Source organism: Cygnus atratus, chromosome 15 (genome assembly GCF_013377495.2).
Source record: "Cygnus atratus isolate AKBS03 ecotype Queensland, Australia chromosome 15, CAtr_DNAZoo_HiC_assembly, whole genome shotgun sequence".
Classification (NCBI taxonomy): domain Eukaryota; kingdom Metazoa; phylum Chordata; class Aves; order Anseriformes; family Anatidae; genus Cygnus; species Cygnus atratus.
The window spans coordinates 9,223,463-9,247,038 of NC_066376.1; the positions used below are offsets into that span (position 1 = coordinate 9,223,463).

General features: G+C 42.8%; 1 protein-coding gene across 4 annotated transcripts in view; it reads right to left on the bottom strand.

Moving 5' to 3' along the window:
• The window catches only part of XYLT1 (xylosyltransferase 1), a 185,402-nt gene that overhangs the window by 4,905 nt on the left and 156,921 nt on the right, over window positions 1-23,576 (bottom strand). For 3 of the 4 annotated variants that reach the window (XM_035548728.2, XM_035548730.2, XM_035548729.2), the window contains exons 6-10: window positions 20,607-20,823; window positions 17,682-17,858; window positions 13,679-13,941; window positions 10,037-10,232; window positions 3,789-4,122 (exon numbers count right to left, since the gene is read on the bottom strand). In XM_035548728.2, the coding sequence (XP_035404621.1) occupies window positions 3,789-4,122; window positions 10,037-10,232; window positions 13,679-13,941; window positions 17,682-17,858; window positions 20,607-20,823 (1,187 nt within the window). Of the gene's footprint in view, window positions 1-535; window positions 708-3,788; window positions 4,123-10,036; window positions 10,233-13,678; window positions 13,942-17,681; window positions 17,859-20,606; window positions 20,824-23,576 lie in introns of those variants that run through there. The other variant, XM_035548731.2, reaches the window with a different exon arrangement.

Consider the following 23,576-nt stretch of genomic DNA (forward strand, 5'->3'; position numbering starts at 1 on the left):
GAAAATGCAGATCCAGCCTCTACTGAATTTGCTGTGTTTTCACGGGAATTGAAATATACTTGGTAGCTTGGATGAGTCTGAGAACTGCTGGTTAAATGGTCTGGATTATGCCTGTGGTTTGCCTCTGCCTCTCCGGTCCCTGTGCAGGGGACCTGGACATCAAGTCTCGAGTCTCTGAACTGCTCTTTAATTCATGCTGCTGAAAACAGACAGTAAGAAAGCCCCGTTCTGTGTATGGTCACTGCTAGTGATCTTCTAGTCATCTTCTCCCTGTTCTGTCTCCTCCATGTTACACTCCCTTTCTGTCTTGGCACGATGCAGTCCTGGGGCACCCTGATGGTCCTTGGCAGCTCTCCCATGTCCTTACAGTGAGCATGGGGTTCTTGGCTTTAACACACTCGGCCATATGGTGAGAAACTCCAAAATCGCCAGTTAGAAGAAGAGAAGAGAATCTGGCTGTGAGGGATGTAGGGGGAAGGAGACACTGGTGGACCAAATGAAGCCGAACCTGATTTCTCCAAATGAGTTACCTGGCAAATTCGCGTATTTCATGTGTTCCACCCCCTGGACCCCGTCTTTTTTCCCTTCTTTCTCCATTAACTCCAACCAAGCAAACACTTGAAGGCACTCTTGAGCCAGAAGGATCTGCTGAAAGGCAAAACTGATCCCTGACAGAACTCAGAGAAAACAGGCCCAGATTTGGATGCCTGGTAGAGAAAGAGGAGCAAGAAAGAATAAATAACATTGGACTCCAAACCTCCCACTGAAATAGCTTTGGGAGCCTCACTTACTGTGGAGACATCCCAAACCTCAAAGTGTACTCAAAAACGCTGTATAAGAACTGATCTCTGATCTTTTATAGATCCAGTTTTTGTAAAGGGCAATGATTCCCTGTTTTTAAACAATTCACATTCTGTCGGTTATGCACATCTGGACATAATATCACAGAAAAAAAAATGTCCCTGATTTCCCTTCTTGGTTTTACTTGCATGCACAGACTCTAGGCCAAAATTAATAAATAAATTGGAATAGAAAATGAATAAACTAGCTACATATGCTGTTTTTATAAACTGCTAAATGAAGTGTCTTTGCTGGTAGCTGTCCCAGAATTAATTTTTTTATTTTGAATTGTAATCATGAATTTTAAGAGTCATGATACAGCAATGAACACGTTTCAGTTTACTTAACAGAGGAGAAAGTTGCTCCCTTCGTGATGCTGAGAAATTACAAGCAACTTTACCTTGTGCTCTGTGCTGAAATAGTGTAGATATGCAGTGATTTAGGAAATACAGTGATAGCTGTTGTGTTCTTGCTCTCAGGATACAAGAGTTTAGTGGCTGCTGTCAGATTTGTGCAAACATTTTTTAGAATGACACATTATGCACAAAACACATATTTTTATGTATGTAACTATGTGGACTCCAGTTTCTATGTCTGGTGTATATGAGACAGAGTGGGCCTATTCACTGTGAAGCAAATGAAGCAAAGTGGTATGAAAAAAGTTGCTGGAGTAACAAGTTATCTGTAAGGGAGACCTTTCTAACAAGAGTTATACAGCTTTTTTTTTTTTAATTATTATTATTAATTGAGGGTGAAAGAAGAAGATGGTGGGAAGAACAGCATTCCAAAACAATCCCTAAAAAAGCATACTCCTCTCTTCTGCTTACAGCTCCCAGCTAAGTCTGATGCGTGTTTTATTTTCAGTGTTAGGACAAGACAATAATACTATTCCTTCATTTTAGGAGATTTTGGCAGCTTTCACATTGTCTACAACAGTAACAGAAATTATTCTTTTAGAAGTTCTAATTCTTCTGTCATACTCTCACAATGCCTTTATTTGGCAGAGAAAAATATATTTAAGTAATAAAGTGGTGACAAACTGACAAAAGCTGGAAATCAAAGCTAAATGACAATTGCCAGCACAGAGCACAATAGTGTCAGTCAGACAGAAAGCCTTAAAACAAACAAACAAAACACCCAAAAATTTGCATTGTAAATATAATTCTAACTGGAATGGAGTGTCACTATCTGCCCTGTAATTAATTTTCTCCTTTACCTCCATGCCTCAGACACATGGAGATTATGCATCCCAGCATCAGTAGCAAATCACTCCTGAGGGTTTTTTCCTAGATAATATTGTTCCCAAACTTTGTATTTCATTCCTACAGCAGATTCTCATTGCCATGTGAATGAATAGGGCTCTTTAACAACAAATATGAGCCAGATCTTCTCCTGGTCAACCAATGTGCCAACTTTTTCTTTGTTATATGTGGCAATATGGAGTGGCTCCATAGTATCAGTGGAATTATTTGAGATTTAGAGTTTGGACCAAAGACACTTTTAGCTTTACACCATAAAGTATAGACTCCCGGTTGAAGTCTGAGACACACTTGACTTTCCACTGCATTCTCCCATTATATCAAACAGCAGCAAGGTTGCTGGCTGCGTGCCACATTTTCAATCCAATTTATGCCTTAACTGTTAAATTAGCAAGGAGCATGGAATTCATTATTTACGGGAGACAAGTCAGTAACAGCTGTGCTTAGAAGTAGGTTGCCTCAAACTTAAAAAATGTATTTCTTCTACACATGGTGTTCCTTCAAAATGTATCACTATCTATTACCTAATAACAGCAGCAGGTTGTCCATGGTTTAGTTTCTGCTTAAGAAATGATGCCACCAAATGTTAGAAGAAGAAATCAGTAAGTTAGCTGTTCTAGTGAGAAATGTGTAGAATCAGGCTCCTGTTGAGCAAGATAAGGGCTACATTAGCTCTCAGCAGTTGTCTGGTGGTGTTTGCATTACAGAAGCAGCACGTTATGCTGGAAGGTAAATGCCTGACTCAGTTTATTTGCTGCCTTGTCAGGAAGAAGAACTTCTGAAAACTTAATAGGATCATTCATGTATCTAGCAACTTTAAGATGTCTAAAGTTATGAATATTAATATTAGGCAGATGGAAGCACTTGAGCATGTTAAGAAGAAGGGTAAAGATATTCCTAGCAACAAACTTGTTTTGATCTTAGTGAGTAAGAAAACCGGTGTAGCTACAGATGTTTTCTCACAGCCCAATGTGCTTGGTACTGGCTGAAGAGCCAGGCACTCAAATGACGCAGGCGCTGGAGGTCTGCATATGCTGGCAGCCCAAGGATGGCTCAGTGCTGCTGATGCAGGGAAGAAAATGTTTTCTTTCGAAAAATGAAGCCTGGGTCTGATACTGCACTTACCAGGACTGCTGCATTTATAGGTATTTTTGTAACACAAGTGTTTGGCATGTACACAGCAGGTTTTGGCAGGTATCAGGCAAAAGTGAATGCCTGGACTTGACAACCTGTCAGGTAGCTCCAGCCTAGGGTAATTTTGACTAATCCACCATTTCATATTTAAAGTTGTTTATCATTAAACACACAGACTTTGTCAAGATAGCAGTTTAAACATCTGTAACTCTTTATGAGCAAATGCAAATGCAAAGCTTCAGAGAAAGGTCCATTTTTCTTTCTATTTCTAAATGATGGCTTTTATGATTACTGAGAGTCAGAACTTCTCTGCATTTTGAACTGTGCGTATTTTACAGATATAAATAGCTTTTTGTTCAAAGTGGCTGTGCTTTACAAACTGGATACAGACACTTTCACCTGTCTTGGTGCAATAAATTCTTCTGATTTACTATTTATAATATTCCCTTATTTTCCCCGTTTCTAGTGCAGTGCTACTTCATTTTTAACAACAGCATTTACAGTGAATACAGACACAATAACTGTATTATTCCTCTACCAAATAATAAAACTTACCTTGTTTGATAGGCTGCCGATTTGAGAAGGTGAGAGGAGTAACGAGGAATTTGGTTTCAGCTACCTGTACCCAGTGGTGCAGAATTTTTATTGTCCAGACACCAGGTCGCAGGGGCAAATTCAAAGGTGGTTTGTAGTGAGTATATTCTGCACTGGATTCAATAAGAATATCATACGTTGCTGCTATTACATTGACTGGATCCACCCAAATGACAGTAACGGTGACGTTGGGGCCTTTCCCCCATTTCTGCATGCCAACTGGCTCATCTGTTGGCCCAAGCAGTCCTCCAAAGTTCCGGAAAAGCCTTTCCTTGGCGTCCCACTCGGTGCCGATCTGAAATCAGAGACCACATTGCTGCTGACATCATCTCTGCAAGCATCTGAGACCCTTTTGTCAAGTGAGGGCTCTCCAGACACACAAATCGTATTTCTCAGATGACATTCACAAGGTATACACATGAGGTAAACTTGAAATTGAGTTTTTTTTTTGTTTTTTTCCCCCATTTGCCCACTTTTGATTGATATAGATGTTTTTCCATGGTAAGAGTGGTGTCACAGGCTACAGCAGCTCTCCTCTTCCCTCACATGAAAGCAGACCATAAAGTACCAAGCCTAGTGACAGGACACAGGCTGTGCATAGCAGTGTATATGACCCATCATCTGCTGGGTCAGCAACACGTATAATACACGTTAGAGACAGATGCTGCCGTGGAGACCTACCCAGCTACTGCTAAGAGCAAGGAAGAGGTGTTTGCTGACTTAGGGGAAGTCACATTGGGTCCTTTACTACAACCTATATATGAGATGCTGCTTCCTTGCACCCCCTTCCTCCCTGATGCGGGAGGTTATTTCTGGTAAACTCTTTCCTTACTGTCATAACAGTGATGTTTTTTATTTATTCCCTAACTAACAGTAAAGCAGCTGATTCACAATCTAGTGTAAATATTTAATAGACCTTTCCTTTTCCTAGCAGCTTTCATATTTCAATGTTCTTTATATGAATTTTAATGGTTCACCCATAACCCATGTGATAATACAAATTTACAAGCTGTTGCCATTAAACACTTGTACGCTACTGAAAAAAAAACATCTGTAAACAGATAGCACAAAAATGTAGTAATTGGCCTTCTTAGGCCAACTGAAAGATTTTTTTTTTTTACTATTCTAGCACTATATCTAGCATGTGCTTATGAGGCTGAATGTTAACAAACCAGTTCCACCAATTCTTCAAAAGGAAACAGAGCGGAGCACAGTACTGAGGGTTGCCTATTGCTTTTGGACAAAATACCCATTTTCCTTGTCCCATGAGGGCCCGATCCCGTGACCTCAAATCAAAAGTAATCAATATCAAAAAAGCTTTGAGTGACCCCATTTGAAGGGAAGAACAAGAGAACCCCTTGGCTCCTTTTGGAAAGCAGACATCCGATGTCATTCCTTGGAGAATCATACAGATGTCTTCACCAGCCTGGTACTGAAATCTCTCATGGTCCTTCGGGTGTTCTCTGGCCTTAGTTTTCAAACAGCATAGATGACCTACAAGTTGACTTGTTCCCTACACAGAAACCACTGGATTCTCTCATGTGGTCTCTGGAGTACCGGGCACACAAAGACAGGATCCTCTCTTTCAGCATATGAGGATATTAAAGATGTCCCCAGTGCTGCACTGCCCTTGTCCCTAATCTGCTTTCCTCAAAGCATGACAAATAATTGTAGCTGATCTGCTTCAAAGATTTTTCTGCTAGATTTCATCCTAATTGATGGTCCCAATATAATACCTGGTAATAACTGATAACTGGTCCCAATATACTGCCCAAATCCCCCAGATCTGGAAATCGTAACACCTGATGTCTGCTACTACTGATCTCTACACGGGAATCTGTCTAGTCCCCAGTCCCTTTTAGATCAATCACTGTGGTTGGTAGACAAATTACAGGAGGAATACTAGCAGAAAGCCACAAGGCCAGTAGAATACAAACCTAACATCCCAAATCCATCTGTCATCACATGAATTGCTCCTAGAAGACTATGACACTCCAGAGTAAGAGACAAAATGATCCTTCTGCTACTCCGCAATCAGCATGGCAGAATGGCTGGTATTTCAGAGGTGTTTCACCTAGCACACCAGCTAATCCAACTAGACAGCGTAGCCCAGTTATCAGACCCCAGCATGGACTGCCTTGAGGAGCTGTCAGCACAAACTCTCCTGACAAGACCGACTGAGCTTATGGAAATAAGCTCAGAAAGGAAATTTCCTGACCAGATCTTATTACCTACTCCACTGACCCTCACTGAGGTGGCCGTATCACACCTACCGGAGCTCAGGAGACCTGGAAATGATAAAGCCGCAACACATGCAACAAATGCGCACCCTCTTGGGGAAAAGAAAACCCTATAAGGAACAGCTCTTTCTGCCACACCCAGTATTTATTACTGAACTATACCCTGTATTTCTTACCTTTAAGAAAGATGACTTCATCCTCCAGAATTAAACATGCTAAAGGCCTCCTTCCCAATCCCAGTAACATTCAAAGCAATAAATGGCATCAGGCCTAGCTAAGCAGAAGGTTGTGTCTCGTCTATGAATACTGCATCCCCTCTAAAGCAAGGCTGATCTCAACCACAAGAGAACGGGAATAATGTTATTCAAGACTCTTGCTATCTTGAGATTTTCTAGAGACATTAAAGAAATTCAAGCTAGAACAACTTTTAGGAAGTACTGCCAGCCTTTGTCTTTGAGAATGATTTTCCACCAGCAGAGAGACACCTCACCAGAAGACCACTGCCTTCTGTTAGAAACTCCACCCAGACCTATCCTCGCCAGCCTCAAACAGCAGTGTTAGTCCCAAGAAGAGTGCTGGAGCAGGGAGTCCACAGCCCCAGTGGCTGCTACAATTTCAAACGGGCCTGTTCAGCTGCAACTCCACAACGCAGATGAAGCCCACAATAGAAAAAGCTGAAGGATGTGGCAGGAGCACCCCTGCCATCTCATGGAGGACCACAGGACACTAGAGGAAGGAAAGGCAGGGAGCGTCACCGTCTATTTACAGGGCCTGCCCTTTATTACCAGTTATTTTCCCATGCTGCGCAGCTTGCAGGACAAGCTGGTTTTAGAAGCACAGTATTTTAAAAGGAATTTTACTTAAAGCACTATTCAGAGGTTTATATCTCTTCCCTTGAACTTTACACAGCCGAGTCCCTGGTACTGAATTGTCTGATTTTACAGGCCAAAAGATACTACGGTCCTATAATATTTTTCATAGCCCCTTAAAACATTTTAAGTAGGCTTTCACTTTCAAATGGAATGCACAAAGTATGGGCTGGAATCGAGCAGTAATGAACAACTGATAAAATACAAAGGGATGTGGCACAGAAGCTGACATTTTCCACATCATTATTTTAATCACCATTATTTTGGGCTTCAAGAGCAGGCACTGCACACGGGGCATGCTTGGAAAGCTGGAACTTGCTGGCTTAAAACTCCTGTTTCTATCTCTGTTCAGTCCCAAGATAAAATTTTCCCAAGATAAATTATGCCTTGATTACGGGTTTGTGTCTCATTGCTCACCACAAACAGGACCATTAGGTTCACACAATGCACACTAATTGCCTGCCACCTAGTTTATTTTATTCTCTGTGATGAATCACAAGTCTTAACAAGACCAGAAATGAACTTAGTGTTCCACTGATACACTCTGAGCTGAGACTGTTAGTGCTCTACAGCGAATCAATCTTCTGCTTTCCATGTAGCAGTTATCATGGATCCAGACTAACAGGATACTTAGCATGAGTATTATGTGCAAGCCAATTTTAGGAGATGTGGGAACTTCTAAAAGAAAAGGAGAAAACACTTGGAAATCTTCTCGGATTTCCTGTAATGTCATTTTATTTTCTCAGCCCAAGAATGAGTGCAGAAGCCTTGTGCAGTTCAAACACTGTTATTAACCCCAGTGGCCCGTGAGGCAGCCCAGCCAGCTGATTCTCTGAGGTGGCCTTTATGGGACGTATGGTGAAAACCCCTGGTCAGGATGCAAAATGTGAGAAGCAAAGCCAGAAGCAGAGCGCAGGAAGGACTGACTCCTGCCTGGAGAGACCCGATCGTCTCTGCTGCCATTGTGGTCGTGTCTCAGCATCACAAATACACCCAGGAGCACATTCAGCGTATTTGTGATTTTCCTGATTGGTCTAATTGGTGAGCTGGGTGAGGGAACAAAGCTCCCAGCCCAACGCCTCCATTCTGTTTTAAATTTCTGCCAGATTACAGGATAAAATTTGTTGGGAAAAAAAAAAAACACAGCAGTTTTATGTCTCAATAAGCTCAAAACCTAAGTTTCTTTTCTGGTGTTTAACCTGCTAAACATTGGTGCCCTCATCTTAGCTGAACTGCTAAATTTGCTTTACACTTGCTGGACTTTGACAAAGAAGTGCCATTTTAATTAGCAGCAGCAGCAGAGAGGCTTTCCAACCATACTGAAGCTGAAGAGGTTAATGCTGGATTTATACCAGGGTAACTGAGAGAATTATTTGGCTCAGAGGCAGAGATGACTGCAGGCCAAGGGAAGGCAGAAAGTAAAATAAACAATTAAGAAAAAATTAAATGATTGACTTTACACCTCCTGGTCTTTTAAAATATGAATCATCTATGAAAGCAGGGGACCATTCATGAGTTTAGGTGAGAAAAAATAATGAAAACAAGTAAGCAGCCACCAACACCGTTTTCACAGATTTCAAACGGAAGAAAAACATTTCCTCAGCCTGAAAAAAGCTGAAAGGTGATTAAATCCTCACCATGCTTTGCACTCACACAGTGTCGCTGCAGCAGCAGACCACACAGGGCTGTCTGCAGATCAGCTGTGGTCCATGAGGCCATGAGGACCGGATCGTTAGTCCGGTGGGATTCGGGCATCCTCCCTGCAAGGCAACATGCTCAGCAGAGCTGTGAGCACAGCGCAGCAATGAGCAAAGCAACTGACATGCTGCTGCTTCTCCATCAGGGGACACTGATGCTGGGCACTGCTGCTCCAGGACATCTGTGGGCCAGGCTCATGGCTGCTGCAGGGCTCGTTTGGGGAAAAAAAGTTTGGTTCTAATGCCCTGGGGAAAGGGGGGACCGGACAAATAGCCAGTGAGTAAATTCTGATCCCGTGATTGCTTCCTCCCTACAGCTGAGACAAAGTTAGATGTAGTATTTCTAAATACTTTTATTCGAGTTCTAAAATACTGAGATAATGTATTTGTTTTTACCATACAATTAGAAAAAACTCTTCCTGCTGCCAGCCCAGTTGCTTTCGAAAGAAAGACTCAGAGCAGGCATCAGGCTGAAGGCGAGATTAAAAGTATCAAATAAACAGCAGAAGTACTCCTACAAATCACAAGAATTAAAGCCTGTATGATCATTTATCACTGCATGAAATGGCAAGTCTACCATCAGACACACTGATAAACGAAACACACCTTCCATCCATCTCTTTAATGGCACATTAATGTCATGGATTTGCCATGCACACCAAAACACTGAATCCTACCTAGGCATTTCTTAATTGCCCAAGAAGACGGTAATTTATGGACTTGGCCATAATGACTGGAACGCATTTGTTCAATCAATTTTGTACCTTAATTGAAATTTGTGGCTTAACAAGAAAAATCACGAAATTAACTGCTCAGGCAGTTGTATCTTTAAAACAGAACACAGATGTCAAGTTCTATTAGTGGTCAACTTTCCTGATACATTTTAGGGTACACTTTTTACACTGTATGTCAGATGTGGAGACAACTCCCTACAAGAAATAACAGGATTTGTGGGAAATCTCATCCACTGCTGTGATAATTTTCTCTTTCATGTTACAATATCAATATTGTATGTGGCACTGCTGCCTATCACTAGCTTTATGTTTTTTTTCCCAGCATATTCTTGAGAGGAATGCTTACCACATCCCTGTTCACATCTGGAGCTGCAGGAACATCGCATTTTTCAGCTCCCACGTATCTTTCACAGCAGTCATAACAACAACAATCACAAAACTTTTAAGTTTCTGAGTCCCTTTTACAACAGTAAACACCTTCAGTTTGTCAGAAAGGAATGAGGATATTCAGGGTAACGTAAGAAGTGAGGGTTCACCACAGTATTGCCTTTAAAAAAGAAGCTGTGCATTACACTGCTGAGCCACTCTGAGCTAAAAATTACATGGCAATACGATTTCCAAAGGCTGTTGAACTAGCATGCAATCGTTTGGGTGGCTATGAATACTCACCTCTGAGAACTGTAACCTTCCAAAATCACTGGGTGGACTTGCGATCTTAAAGACTTTCTTTGGCATTACCCACGTTTCCAAAGTCTCTAGTTTGCTGACAGCCAGGTTGGTGGCATGGTGTTTAATTAGGAAACCTTGGAAACGGTCAGCAAGGAAGTAAAGGTGGACGGAAACTGGGTGGCCCATGGGATAGTATCTGTAAAACAGCACATGTACACACCCAATGGTTACACACAAGAGACATGAAATCTCTACTTACTTGGAGATAATGGCTTAAGAAGCATTCATTTTAACTAGAAAATTCACCACTGTACATTAAGAGATTTCAAATGTGTTCATGACTCATTATCAAATATTCTTAGGCTGTTCTGATTACCCTAAAACATAAAAGTTACTAAGAATATAAACTCATTTAGAAGCTACCCACAGCTTTAAGCTCCTTAGGAGATACCTCCACATGCCAGAAAACTCCCCTCCCTTACTAACTGGGTAAAAAAGTGGGTAAAAATTGCCACCCATAGATATTCATTATTAGGTTGTTTATGAGGATAAATGATGTTCAAGAAATGTGTTTATTGCTCTAAATCAACGTTCTTTTTTTTCTGCCCTCATCAGGGTTAGTCCCCAGTGGTACCTGATAATGGGACAGCAGCAGGCTGGGGACAGCAGAGGGTGCTGCGAGGCTGGGCGAGGGCAAGCTGATGCCCCAAACCGTTCTGTGCAAATAAATCTGGTCTCCAGCTCATGCCCCAAGGGCAGCGCTCAGCAACGTTGCACAGCAGTGGTGGACACTAGGATCCGGTCCCTGTACTTTAGGGAATGAACTTCATGTTCCTTAAAGATTTGAGATGGCAATTGCCACAGATTTTTTTTTTTTTTACTCATAATTAAAAAGAAACGGAAAAAAGGTCAAACAGAGGAAAAACCTCTAATTGGGACATTTGGAAGCCTTCTCTTACAGTTTGGATTTTAGAGACCATGTAGTCATTGATTCAAATAATTAAAATTTGTGGTCAATTGTCTGCTGTAATCTTAGAAAGAACTGTAATGATGGGTGTGTGCACATATGGATGTAAAAACAATTTAAAGTATGTTCATGGCTCTGAAATCGAGTAATCTGCTACTTCACAACCCTGACATTAATTGTCAATCAGGTGTGCTTCCAACACATTTAGAACCAACCAGTATTAAGCCTTCCCAGTCAAGTCAGCTAAGACCGACTCCTTATGCTAGTTACTATAGCTCAAGACACTAGCAGGAAGAGAGCTAACCAAGGATGACTTTCCATTACCTGACACCAGCAACACCCAGAAGTCTCTAGAGCCTAAGAAATAAACGTAACAAGATGGGGTACAAACAGGGCAGCACTGAAGGACCGAGCAAGAGCATAGCAAAGCTATGCAGGCAGTATCAGCAACAATCTGACTTCTGTGCTGAGCACTAGGACCTCCTGTTTTATATATGCGCAGCTGCAAATATTTACAATATTCTTGAAATAGTCTGAGTAAATTGTCTCTTGGCAGCAGTGAGTAAAAACATCTAGAGATGGAGAGAAATAAATTAAATCTCAATCGCACATTAGCATTGCTTCCACTGAAGATGCTGATATGCAATCTAATTTGGTACCAGAGCAGTCTGCAGGGGGCACATCTTTTTGATGCTGTGAGCTAGCCCTTGTTAGAAAAGTGTGCAAGGCAGCTTCTCTTACAAAAGTCTCCTGGGCAGCTGCGGGAGGCAGCATGGGATTGACTCCAAATGTGATGTGAAGCGGTCGAGGCTTTCCTCGCAGTGCCTGCAGCAGTGTGAAATGAGCTGGGGTTGTGACTGCAATATCAGCTAACTTCCTGCTGCTGTGGGCCCTAACGGCACAGGGAATATTGTCAAGGTGCTCAGCCCAAATATATTCCTGCTGTTACTGCTTTAGAGACATGCAAAATTATGGGAGGGCAGGAGCAAGTGCATATATGCACACGTGGAAAGACAACAGAGTATCCAGATAGAAAAGGTGTGAATCATAAACCTGAGGATTACCCATTTTTCTGTGATTTAAACTGGACACTGACGCTTTTAGGGGGCTTAGGTAGGTATGAAAATAAAGCTTCCACTACATACCACTGCTTGCAGTTGTTCCTTGCACTGTTTTGTGAGGCTGCAGCCCACTCTAAAGGAGCTTTCCTTTATCCTGGAGACAGCTGCAGTCAGTGGGGGTTGATGTGACTTCCCTGTATATAATCTGAGCAAGCCTGAAAAGCACCTTGAGTTCCTATGCAGTGAAAAGCTCCCCAGAAATGAAACTGATTATTGATATAAATCATAATTGGAATACCACCAAAAGAAATAAGCACAGAAGTAATTGTTAAATTATTTCAGTACTGGTTATACATAGCTCTCATCCTCGCTGCTGGCTTCACTCTGCAGGACAAATGACCCAGGACTTCTTTTGGTCTGCCTTTATTTCATATAAGGAAGTCAGGCTACTAGTGATTATTTATATCTAATTGTTATTGATCATTTATTGCTTTGCACTGGTAACCTTTATTGGCAAGGCTGTAATAGGAATCTGGACCACTTACTGCCACATCTTTCTAAATAGGACATTGCTCAGCACTTCCATGACTAAGTAAGAAGGTCACGGTGCATTCAGTTCCTTCAAGAACACAAGAGGGGCCAACTCTATCTGTCAAAACACAAGGACTCTCTTCCATGCTTGCTGACTTAGGCTGTATGTGTTTTCCATTAAGATTACAAAAGGCAGGGTCCCAAAAATACACTCTGAAGAAGGAATTCAGAGACTGTAATGTAAGACTTTAAAAGAAGAACCCTCTCAGCTTTGAATCTAAACAGCCTCAGATGTGTTTGCAGGCAGCAAGCATCCACCATGAGGTGAGTCTTTTCTGTTGAAGTCTAAAACCAGGAATTCTTCCTTCAAAACCTTTTTACGCTGAACTCTTATTTGCTAGGCTTATATATTCTAAATTCCTTTTTCACACAAGTTTTTTTTTTCTCCTAGTAAGGGCCTTTATTTGCTATATATATGTATGTATTTATATATACATACACTTTATTTATTTGATGTTAATGGATCCCACCTGTTGCAAGATTTTTGTCACAGACAGCTGCAGGAAGCAAGCAGCAAACCCAGCTCCAGCAAGTAGTTCTCTGTGCTCCGTGTATGCACCCAGGAGAGCAAACAAGCAAGGGCCATTAACCAGCCTGGTTTAGATTAATTCTGAAATCCTGTCCTGTGTTTTTGGTAAGCATAATAGAGGTGAACGTGACCTCTGCTGCAATCACACGGAGGGTATAGGAGCTGTGGGTATAATACACTCACTGAAATTAATAAAGAAAACGCAGCAGCGGGGGCAGCAGTGCCCAACTAGATCCTGTCAGTCTTCATCAGGCTGCAAAGGAGCTCCTTAAAAGTGCAGAAAACAGGTCACATAACGTCAGCCCTGACTAACCAACAGTTTATTACAGGCCTAAATACTCCTGGAAATAAGCACTTTACTCTTGCAGCTGCCTGGCCCTGGTTGTTGCGCTCTGAGCCAGGACATCCAAGTGGATGAACCTCCTCCAGCATCCTGCAGTCCAGCCTGCCTCCTCAGAAACACCCAGAAAAAAGACAGAACGACCCAAACTAACCGGCAGCTGTTGTCTCCAGTAGTGTGAAATGAAGTCTCGGCTCTCCGCAGGCCCAGGCGGGAGAATGCGTGGTACATGGTGAGCGCAACGTCGCTGAGGGTGTGCACGCCATCAGGCTCGTCGTACACGTTCTCCCAGTACGCCCGGAGGCCGGGGGTGCCAGACGGGTAGTTGCCATACAGGTAATAATCCAGCTGGCCAATTATCTCCTGATTGACCACAGCTTCAAATTTGCGGGCAAAGAAAGTCGGCCTGGCAGTCTGCTGTGGGGATACAAAAGGAAAAGACACCAGAGTGAGAGACACCATTTTTAGTCATGACACCGTGTCCTAAGCAATAGGTTGGAGCTGAGGGCATGAACAGAACTTTCCCACAGCCAAAGGTGACTTAACCAGCGACCGTGGTTGAGATTCAGGTAGAAACTATGCAATTACTCAGTGAAAATGGTTCTGCTCTGTTGCAGAAATGCAGAGCCCTGCCCTCCGTGCAAGCCTCTCCTGTGGAGAACAGGCGGCCATGACGTGAGGCCTACCTGCGTGCAGTCAGCCTGAGGTCTCCATGAGGCAGCCAGCCCTACGTGAATGCTCTGCCCTGGGCTAAGCGTCACCCTTTCAGAATAAATTTCTTTGCAAACAGGAATAAGTTGACTATGTCCACCAAGGATGCTGAATCAGATCAGACCAACAGAGAAGCCCAGCAGAGGTCTCCATACCAGTCAGTAGGCTTCAAGTGCCCTTAAGGGGAAGTTCTCCATCAGTGGGCCACCTCGGCTTAGGGGAGACTATGCTGAGGTTTTGAGAGAACATACTGCTGTTGTGTGAAACCCCAAATGAACGGGGTGATTACAGCAGTCTCCACAGCTCTGCTCAGTATATTGTCATTGCAAACAACCTTATCTTCCTGATTTTTCAGGCAGTACTGCATTCAAATGAGGGGAAAATGCTAAATCGTTTTAGGACGTGAAAATGAAGGCAAATTATATGTTATGGCTGTTGCTAATATGTAGGATATGGAAAAAATCATGTTAAATAAAATGGACAGTTTAAGGAAAATCATGGGTTGCACTGTTACTCTTCTGATAGAAAAGGATCCTTTGTTACTTGGACATGGGATTTTAGAACACTGTACATTGTTTATTGGTTTGAAAAGCATTTTTGGAAGAAAAATGAATTGAGTGTGACAAGTAGCCATTTAAAACATCAGAAATTCAACATTTTCCACACCTCTTATGATGCATTTTATCCCTTCTGTTTAAGGCAGAACAAATAACACACAACTCCATCATTTGCGTCATCCAATTAAATGGTTCAAGTGGGTCGGTTATTTTGAAATAATGGCTAGGATAACCCTAGAAGTCAACTCGCATTAATGTAAGGTGCACTTTTAAAACTTGGTCACAATTCCTCAATCACTTTACAAACTACTCTGCAGGCACATACTCTCACAGGGAAGAGACTATTTACAGCAGAATACCTAATGCAACGTGCGAACATGTCTCAGTGAAAACAAAGCTGTAGGAGGTTATTTAGACAGCGCTAATGCTGGTGAATAAAACAGGGCAGGGCTCATCCTCCGCTCTTGAGGACAAGTGGTGTGATGCAGCTTGCATCCATACGGCTTGGACTGTTCCCTATAGACAGAGGGGCCTCATTTAACTGCGCTGGCTGTAGGGAACAACTCCTGGCCCTTTCTCCTGAGCCATGCTCAGGCATTGCTAGTTGGCATGGGTCAAAAATATGCCACAGAGAATGCTAACATTTAAACACTGTGGATTACTGTGTGCCAGTTCTTAGCCCATGGCCTGGTCTTGCTTCATTTATTGGTGTAAATACAATAAAAATGGCTACTGTAACTTAGGACGAAATATGGTGCTTTTACCCCACTCTAGTGACACAGACACAAATTTCTTTCACGTCTGGTTTCAAAAGCAGTTATCCTCATAGCCCACAGAGATATCAGAATTACTGCACAGATTAGGTTCTTTCCCTGCTGTCCATTCTTTGCATATTTGCAGAAAAAAAAGTCACTTGAAGCAATGCTCGTTTTATTTATCTTAGTGCATTGTTGTGCACTTAGTGCCTTGTTGGTCTCCTCAGAATGAACTCTCTAAGCCAGACACTACCCTTAATTCAAGAGCCTTCTCCCCTCCTGCCTCAGACAGGTCTGATGACTAGCTTCTAGGGAAGCAACACAAACGTCTGGATATCAAGACTGTGAGACAGCATATCTATTATTCCCAGACACCTGGTTAGCAGGAACCAGTATAATTTTGGAAAAAAAAAAAATCTGTGCAAGAAATTTAAGGTAACTGTCATGGCAGAAGACATTACTTTTTCTCTGCAGGTGCTAACCACGTTGTGCCAGGAGCCACCTCCTGCTGCCTTGCTCAGGAAGGCTCTCCACATGCAGGAGGGATGGAAAAGGCTCTCTGTATCAGCCTGGAGACCCTGCGGCACTGGAACATGTCATTAGGCAGGCAGGCAGCAAAGCATCCTGTGGGCACGGGGCTCAGAAGAGGCAGAGCAGCATTTTGCCTGTATGGATTTGTTGCTATGGTGGTAACAGGATTCTGGGAGAGATGCCACCCACGACTGAGGCTTCTCAGCTTCTGACCAGTCCCATAGAGATTTTTTGCTCTTCACTTGACACAATTGCAGGTACACTACTGGTTTATACACTACTCAAAAAACATCAGCTTTTCAAAGTGCTTTGTTTTGCCTTGCTAGTATTTGGGCATGGGTTCTGAGGTGCCAAGGAGTTCAAAAGTGCCTGAGATGGTTGAAAATTCTTTTGAGGATGTTCATTTTTACTCTGAGGTGGCACACGCTGTGGGCTCTCTGATCTCCTCCTCTACAGCTTGCTTTGTGCCTCTGTGGGAACTGCCAGCAAGCCCTCTGGTGCGGTGTGTTCATCTGAGGGGCTCTCTCATCGGGCAAGTGTCAGAAGTTGCCTTTACATCTATTCTAATGCTTATCTTTCCCTTGCTGCTCAGTTTGCCCAATTGTTTTTTGAAATGTCGTTGTGGGTTGGTTTCCCAGCCTGGAGCAGGTCAGCCTTTGCAGACTTGCAGGAGTGTTTTAAGGCTTGCCATTTATTGTGTGCTGGACACTTTGCTGGGATCAGAGTCTGGGACAGCAGAGACCCTCTTAGATCACATCTCATTTGCTCTTTTTGTGAGCGCCCGTGTCACTGACTTCAGCTGTGTCTGGTAGGCAGCACAGCACAATAAAGAAATGGTCTCTGTTTTGGAGCAGTCATCATTTTTGTGCTGTAGGGTAACACATTCCCCATCCCACACAAAGCCTGAACAAATATGCTTTATGCAGGGAACCTCAAGGAGCTGTAGGGACAGAACTGCAAATCTGGTGACCTTGAAACAAGCAGTCATTCATTCTTAACAGAAGATACACAGGCCAGACAGACACAGTCTGGCGAGCCAGTGCTCCCCTGAGCACAAGGATTTGCTCTCATGTCTGTCTTGAGGAAATCGTATCACAAAGGAACCGATTAAACTTTTTAAGGCAGTCCTGCCTAGCCTGGTTGACTAGCAGGCACTCCAGTCAATTTTTAAGCTTTATTCCAAAGACAAAAAACACTTGTACGTAATGAAAGCTGGGACATTCATGAAATCACAAAAGCACCTGAGCTGGAACTTCAAAAACCAAACCAAACCAAAACAAATTGGTACAGTGTGAGGTGCGTCAAGCGTCCCTCCTTTCTAGCACAGCAGATCCACCAATGCCAGATCCACCAGTCCAAAGAGCCTCCCCACTTGGGACCTTGCCACACAGCAGTCAAGGGCTAAAATACAGGACAGCAAATTTGTCATTCTCCTAAAGTGAAGATGAGAGCATCCTCACACCTCTTTCTCCACCTTGCTTCATGGGATGGAAGCTTCCCTTCCTACAACCTGCTGCAGCCAAGTAGCTGGATTGCTCTCCACACCCCGGCAGAGGTGGAAAACCTTCTTTGTGGGTACCAGAGAAGAGAATGGTTCAGTTACCTGGAATCTGTGGAAGTCTGCTGGTTTGAAGTCATTAGGTGAACAGCCGCACCAGTCAACGATGTGCTTGTACTGACACTTGCAGCCAAGTTTACGATTCCAGTTTGTGATGCGCAGATTGTTGTCCACCATGGAGTCACAGTATGGGCTATTTTCCAGAACAGTGTGAAAGAAGGACTGCAAGAAAAACAGATCAGATCAGTACACATTCAGGTCTTTGGACTTCCCTCTTCTCCTTCCCTTCCTATGGGCCAGAACCTAATGCAGGTGACTTACTTTCTCTCAGAATGAGAGAAATACTGAACTCTACCATTTTGCCATGTACAAAGAGCACCCCACACATACATGGTCTATCAAGTCTTAAAAATCCCAGCACACTACACACAGACACTCCCAAACTGTAATAACATACAGCTGAGGCCATGCCACAATAACCTGGCACAGAATAATCACACTTCTGAAATGACCAGCTTTGGGCATCAGAATCCAAAGGGCTCCAGGAAAGGCAACAGTGCTAACAATTACTTTACTTTTATTTCAGCTGTAAGAGCAGTTCTTAGAAACTCCCATTATTTCTCTTTGTAACTTAGTCCTAACGGTCTAACAGATTTAGGACTATTTTCCTGAGCAATGTATTGATGATAAATCTCAAGTTGTTTCCAAAGACAATTCTCAAACCACAGCCACCACCCTGGTAACTACGAAAAATGGTCTCAGCTCCTGCGTGGGTCTATGCATCTTCCAGCACTCCGAAACCACTGCTAGTTGAATGGCCTTGTACTGAAATATACAGTTCACCCCAGGCATCAGAAGGACATTTTGCCTCCTGCAATTACATCTGAAATCATAAGTCTTTATTTGCTGACTCAAGGCAGGAAGGAATTCCTATTGGGCTATCCTAATTATATCTCCATAGTATCAGCTATTACATAAATCATGAGTAATGAGGACTGATATAGCAGGTTAACAGGTCAGTGAAGGCAGGGTGATTTTAAGAAGCTAGCCATGTATCTTGCAAAGAAAACCTTGTAGAGAGAAGCTATGGAATAAGATCAAATTTAGCTCTGCAAGAGATAATTTTAGGAGCAGTGACTTCTCTTTAAAATCAGTAATAGCAAGATCTATAAATAACCAGCAAAACACTAGCATGGCTGGCCCCCAAATAATCCCCCTACCCTTTTTAATGTTAAATGACAGCTCAGTGAATATGGATTTTATGCTTGAACTGTGTGGTTAAACCCATAAAGGCATCCATTCTCATTCAAGTGAGAGGAAGAAAAAAAAAAACCCTACCCAATTATCCATTGCCCTGTGTCCTTTCATAATGATACAGAAATTTTTCCTAGATAATGGATGAAAAGGTTATCAGAGTTGAGAGAAAAGGTGATTTTTAACAGAAATGGGATTAGAGAAAGATTACTCAACGTGTGTGTGGAATAATAAACTCCTATCATAAGATGACAATCGCTGCACTCCATGGCAAGCTAATAAGCCTAAATTTGCAAGATTGGTCTCATCAATCCCTCAGAATGTTCAGGGGCTGCTAGTGAGGATGAAAGCTGTCATTTTAAAGGCAGTCATAGGGTCTTGTTGGGATGGCTGCATGCTATGTACCCTGGGAGCAGAGCCTGACATGCCAGGGCAGCGCTGTACCTGCCAGGCAGGTGTAGCACAGCCTGCAGGGCTCTGGGCTGTGTTTGGAGAAACCACATCTCCCCGACAAACTGCTGCATGCCAGACAAAAACCCATCCCGGTGTGCACTCCTGTCTGCACCATGTGTAGCCAAACAATTCCTGAGTGATCTAAATGGTTTGTGATGATGCCTTCTAGCCGAGTTTTGAACAGAACAATAAACCTTTGTCGGTAGAGTTCTTATTTTTAAATAAAAGGGATGGGTAATAGTGAGGAAAGCTACTTATGAAGACAATTCACCAGGTCTAATAGCCTTCAAAGGCTTTGCAGAGGAACAATTTGCAAGTAAATGGCAGCCGGATTTTTGGTTGTTCAGTAATTGATTAATAGGCTTAAAAGTATAAAACAAAGCCACTCTTTGGAAAGATGTCCCACAAACAAAGAAAACTGAACAACTGCAGAAGTAGTTCTAACACTAAAGGGCTTACTCATCACGAGAGTCAAATTCTCATTACCAACAGCAGGATGATCCCAAGCCCACTGAAATCAGGCAAAATCCTCTCTAATTTCCACATGCGGGTCGGGGCCCGGCCCTTAGTGCGAAGCACAGCCTTTACTCGGCAGGCCGGGGCCGAGTTTAAGAGGGGCTTTGGGCTTAAGAGGGGCTTGAGAGGGACCAGTGTGGTGCTTGTCCCCCTGTACTCGGCTCTGGCGAGGCTGCACCTCGAGTGCTGTGTTCAGCTTTGGGCCCCTCACTACAAGAAGGACATCGAGGCCCTGGAACGTGTCCAGAAGCTGGAGAAGGTCCTGGAACACAAGTCCTGTCAGGAGCAGCTGAGGGAACTGGGGGTGTTTGGTCTGGAGAAGAGGAGGCTTAGAGGAGACCTTATTGCTCTCTACAGTTACCTGAAAAGAAGGTGTGGGGAGCTGGGGGATGGCCTCTTCTCACAGGTAACTACTGATAGGACTAGAGGGAATGGCCTCAAGTTGCGCCAGGGGACGTTTAGGTTGGAAATTAGGAGAAATTTCCTCTCATAAAGAGCAGTCAGGCATTGGGACGGGTTGCCCAGGGAGGTGGTGGAGTCACTGTCCCTGGGGGTGTTCAAGGAAAAGTTGGACGTGGTGTTTAGAGACATGGCCTAGTGGGTGACGTTGGTGGTAGGGGGATGGTTGGAGCACATGATCTTGGAGGGCTTTTCCAACCATTATGATTCGAGGATTCTGTGATCTCTGGGACAAGCACAAAAGTTGCAGTTTTGAAAACAGAGAAGGATTGCTCTGAATTCACATACCTCAGCAGGCAGCAATGTGTAAGAATAAAACCTCTTCATCTTTGTTACAAGATCATCGTTGGAAAAAGTCACATACTCCACAAACTTTCTGTTGAGAAGAAACCAGTCCGACCCTCCATCGACAGCAATTCCCTCTGGGATCTTCCGGTCCCCCAGGCGCCACATGTGCGTATCGCACTCCAGGAAAAGCCGATCCAGTCCCTGTTTTCGAATAAATCTGAGGGAGTACAAAACCAGCCATTATAAGTTAATTTGTGTTTTGTTATCAGCACCAGCTCTATAAATAAAGAAGCTACTTTCTCAAACAAGAAAAGGATAAAGAGGTCACTTGTTTATATTTCTGCTCTACTCATAAATAACACAGAGAGGTTTAATAAATGATTAATAATTTATACATTCAGTTATAGGGGCAAAGATCAACAGATTGCTTTTACACATCATTTACACCTTCTGTTGTCCTAAGACAAAACTGTGCAAGTTACAGAGCCCTGTGGTGTGAAAATCTGTAATGTTCATTAACTCTTTACACTCTTTACACTGAAGAATCTCCATAATGTAAAAAGGAACTAAACTCAACCTGTGGGATAGGCTTCTGCCTCAAAATAAATGTGCAGTTTTTGAAAAACAACAAACTGTACATGAAGGCAAAATGACCAATTACCTTCTATGTTATTATTCCATGAATTTTTCTACTGGGGTATAGCTAATTAGGAAGAAATACAATTGCATTGCTCTTTGCTGTAGAATGTTTGCTCCATTTTCAGGTCTATAGGGAATGTTTTGTTTACTGCTGAACCATGAATACGAGGAGCAACTGCAGAACTGTAGTGTTATGGAAATGAATTATCTGAGACCAATATAACAAGAAAAAAGAGTTGGGAAATCAATCTGTGTTTGCAAACACGTTGGACTGGATGCCCACACATGCTTGGGGACTGTCTGATACAAGTTTCTATTTGTTATTCCATTTTCAGAATAATTTCCCCAAAAGGGAAGCAGGACAGCCATGAGTTAGCACACATTTACGCATGGGGACTGAGTGCATTAATAACAGCAAGTTGCTGTACTGAATACATCCCACGTGTTCTGAGGAGTAAGAAACACCAGGTAACCAGACTGTTTATAGTAACAAACATGCACAAGCTAATGGGCCAAGACCGCAGGTCTCACCGGATTTAAGACTGCAGGTTAACAGGAGCTGCAGAACCTACAGAGAGAAGCACAACCTAAGAAGTGTATTTCCTTCTGGGCTGAGCACAGGTGGTGTGAGACCAGCATCACCCTGCCCCACGCTGCACTGGAAGAAGCAGCAGCCCCCCAGCGCCTGCCCTTGGCGCCACCGCTGCTGGGGCAGCATGCTGCCTTGCCTAAATGATACTGAGCTACACCAGCTGTGGTACCGGGCTTCTTAGAAATGTTTTAGGGTTAGGAAGTCAAGAAAACGTTTAAATGGTCCTTAAACATGTGCAGCCCAAGGAAGGAGAAAAGAAGCAAAAGCTAAGGAACACCAAAGCTTTCTGGACTGCTACATCTGGAAACAGGAACGTCCACCCACCTTGTACGCTAACTCCCTAAAGTTTCATTCTATACCAACCAAAGAACCCAGAAAAAGTTATAAAACAGTGCATATTAATTTTCAAAAGGACCACAAATGACTTCAGGGTCTATGTCCTACTGATAGCTCTGTCTCTCTTCTCACAGTATGAGAAGAATAGCTCCTCTGTTAACACAACAGTGCCGAGAATGTGCAGATGTGAGCAGCAGAATTTTTCTTTCCATGAACAAGTTTCCAATTTCATGTTCCATTATGAAGGATAATAGAAAAGTCTTGCAATTTTAATGTAGTGCTCTGGAATGTAATCTTCAAATTCAATATTTATGCAGTTATCTCCAAATCAAATATTAATGTGCCTGAAAGTTTGGTCATTTATTTATTTCCTTCAAAACTAAATGCTCATTTGACTTAATTATTTTAAGAAAATAATGGAATTTTATTGACCATATTTAAACAGGAACTCAAAGTTTTTTTCCATGAAGTCATTTCTTCCAGATGCTATCTCTACCACTTTATCATCCTGTATTCTCATTTTCAAATAAAAGGCTTTTTGATTGCAACAGAACCCCCCAAACCACAAGAACTCCTGACCATTTCAAAACCCCTCAACATACAAACTACCTCAGCCTACATTACATAATAGGACTTACAGCTAACTAATCCCCAAAAGCTCAGCTATACAACTTCAGCTTTACTGTCTGAAATTGGCAATGGAAGAGTATGGCCACTTTCAAAGCAGGAAGGTCTCAGCAAGTCTAGACTCTCACAGCTTCATGTTTTCCAAAATAGTCAACAGGCTCCTTTTTTTGCATATGTACACAGTTCTATGATTTTTTGAGTTCATGTCTCAAGCAAATCTTGGCATATAGAGTGAAGAAAGACAATCCTTGTGAGCACAAGTGTTTTCACAATAAATCTCGGTCCCAAAATCCTATACAACAAGGTTCTTGGAAGAAAACTAAATGCACTTTCCAACCATTCCTCTTCCAGCAAGGCAGCACAGCCAAATGAAGAGCAGCAATAGTAGGTCCCCTCTGGGGACCTGCAAATCCCAACTCTTTTGCTAATGCTTCTTGTAGTCTTCCTAGGAACACCACATCAGGCTCTAAGTAGCAGTAATCAAATAGGAAGCGGCACTTCTGAGAAGGCTCACTCCTACTCGGCCTGCTTCACACACGGTTATTATACCTAAACAGTGTAACAGGTTAGCATAGCAAATAATTTCCATTTATCTGTGAAGCAGTATTTTATACCAGGGGCTTTGAAGACACAGCTCTCTATTGGGCACTTGCTCATTACCCGTTTATGTTCCTTGGGAGCCAATGGGACCCAGCGTATTTTAGATCTGCCAGAAGCTAAATGATCCTGCCTGAGGATGCAGCAGGTTGTCCTAGCAAGCCTAGGCTGTACTGCTG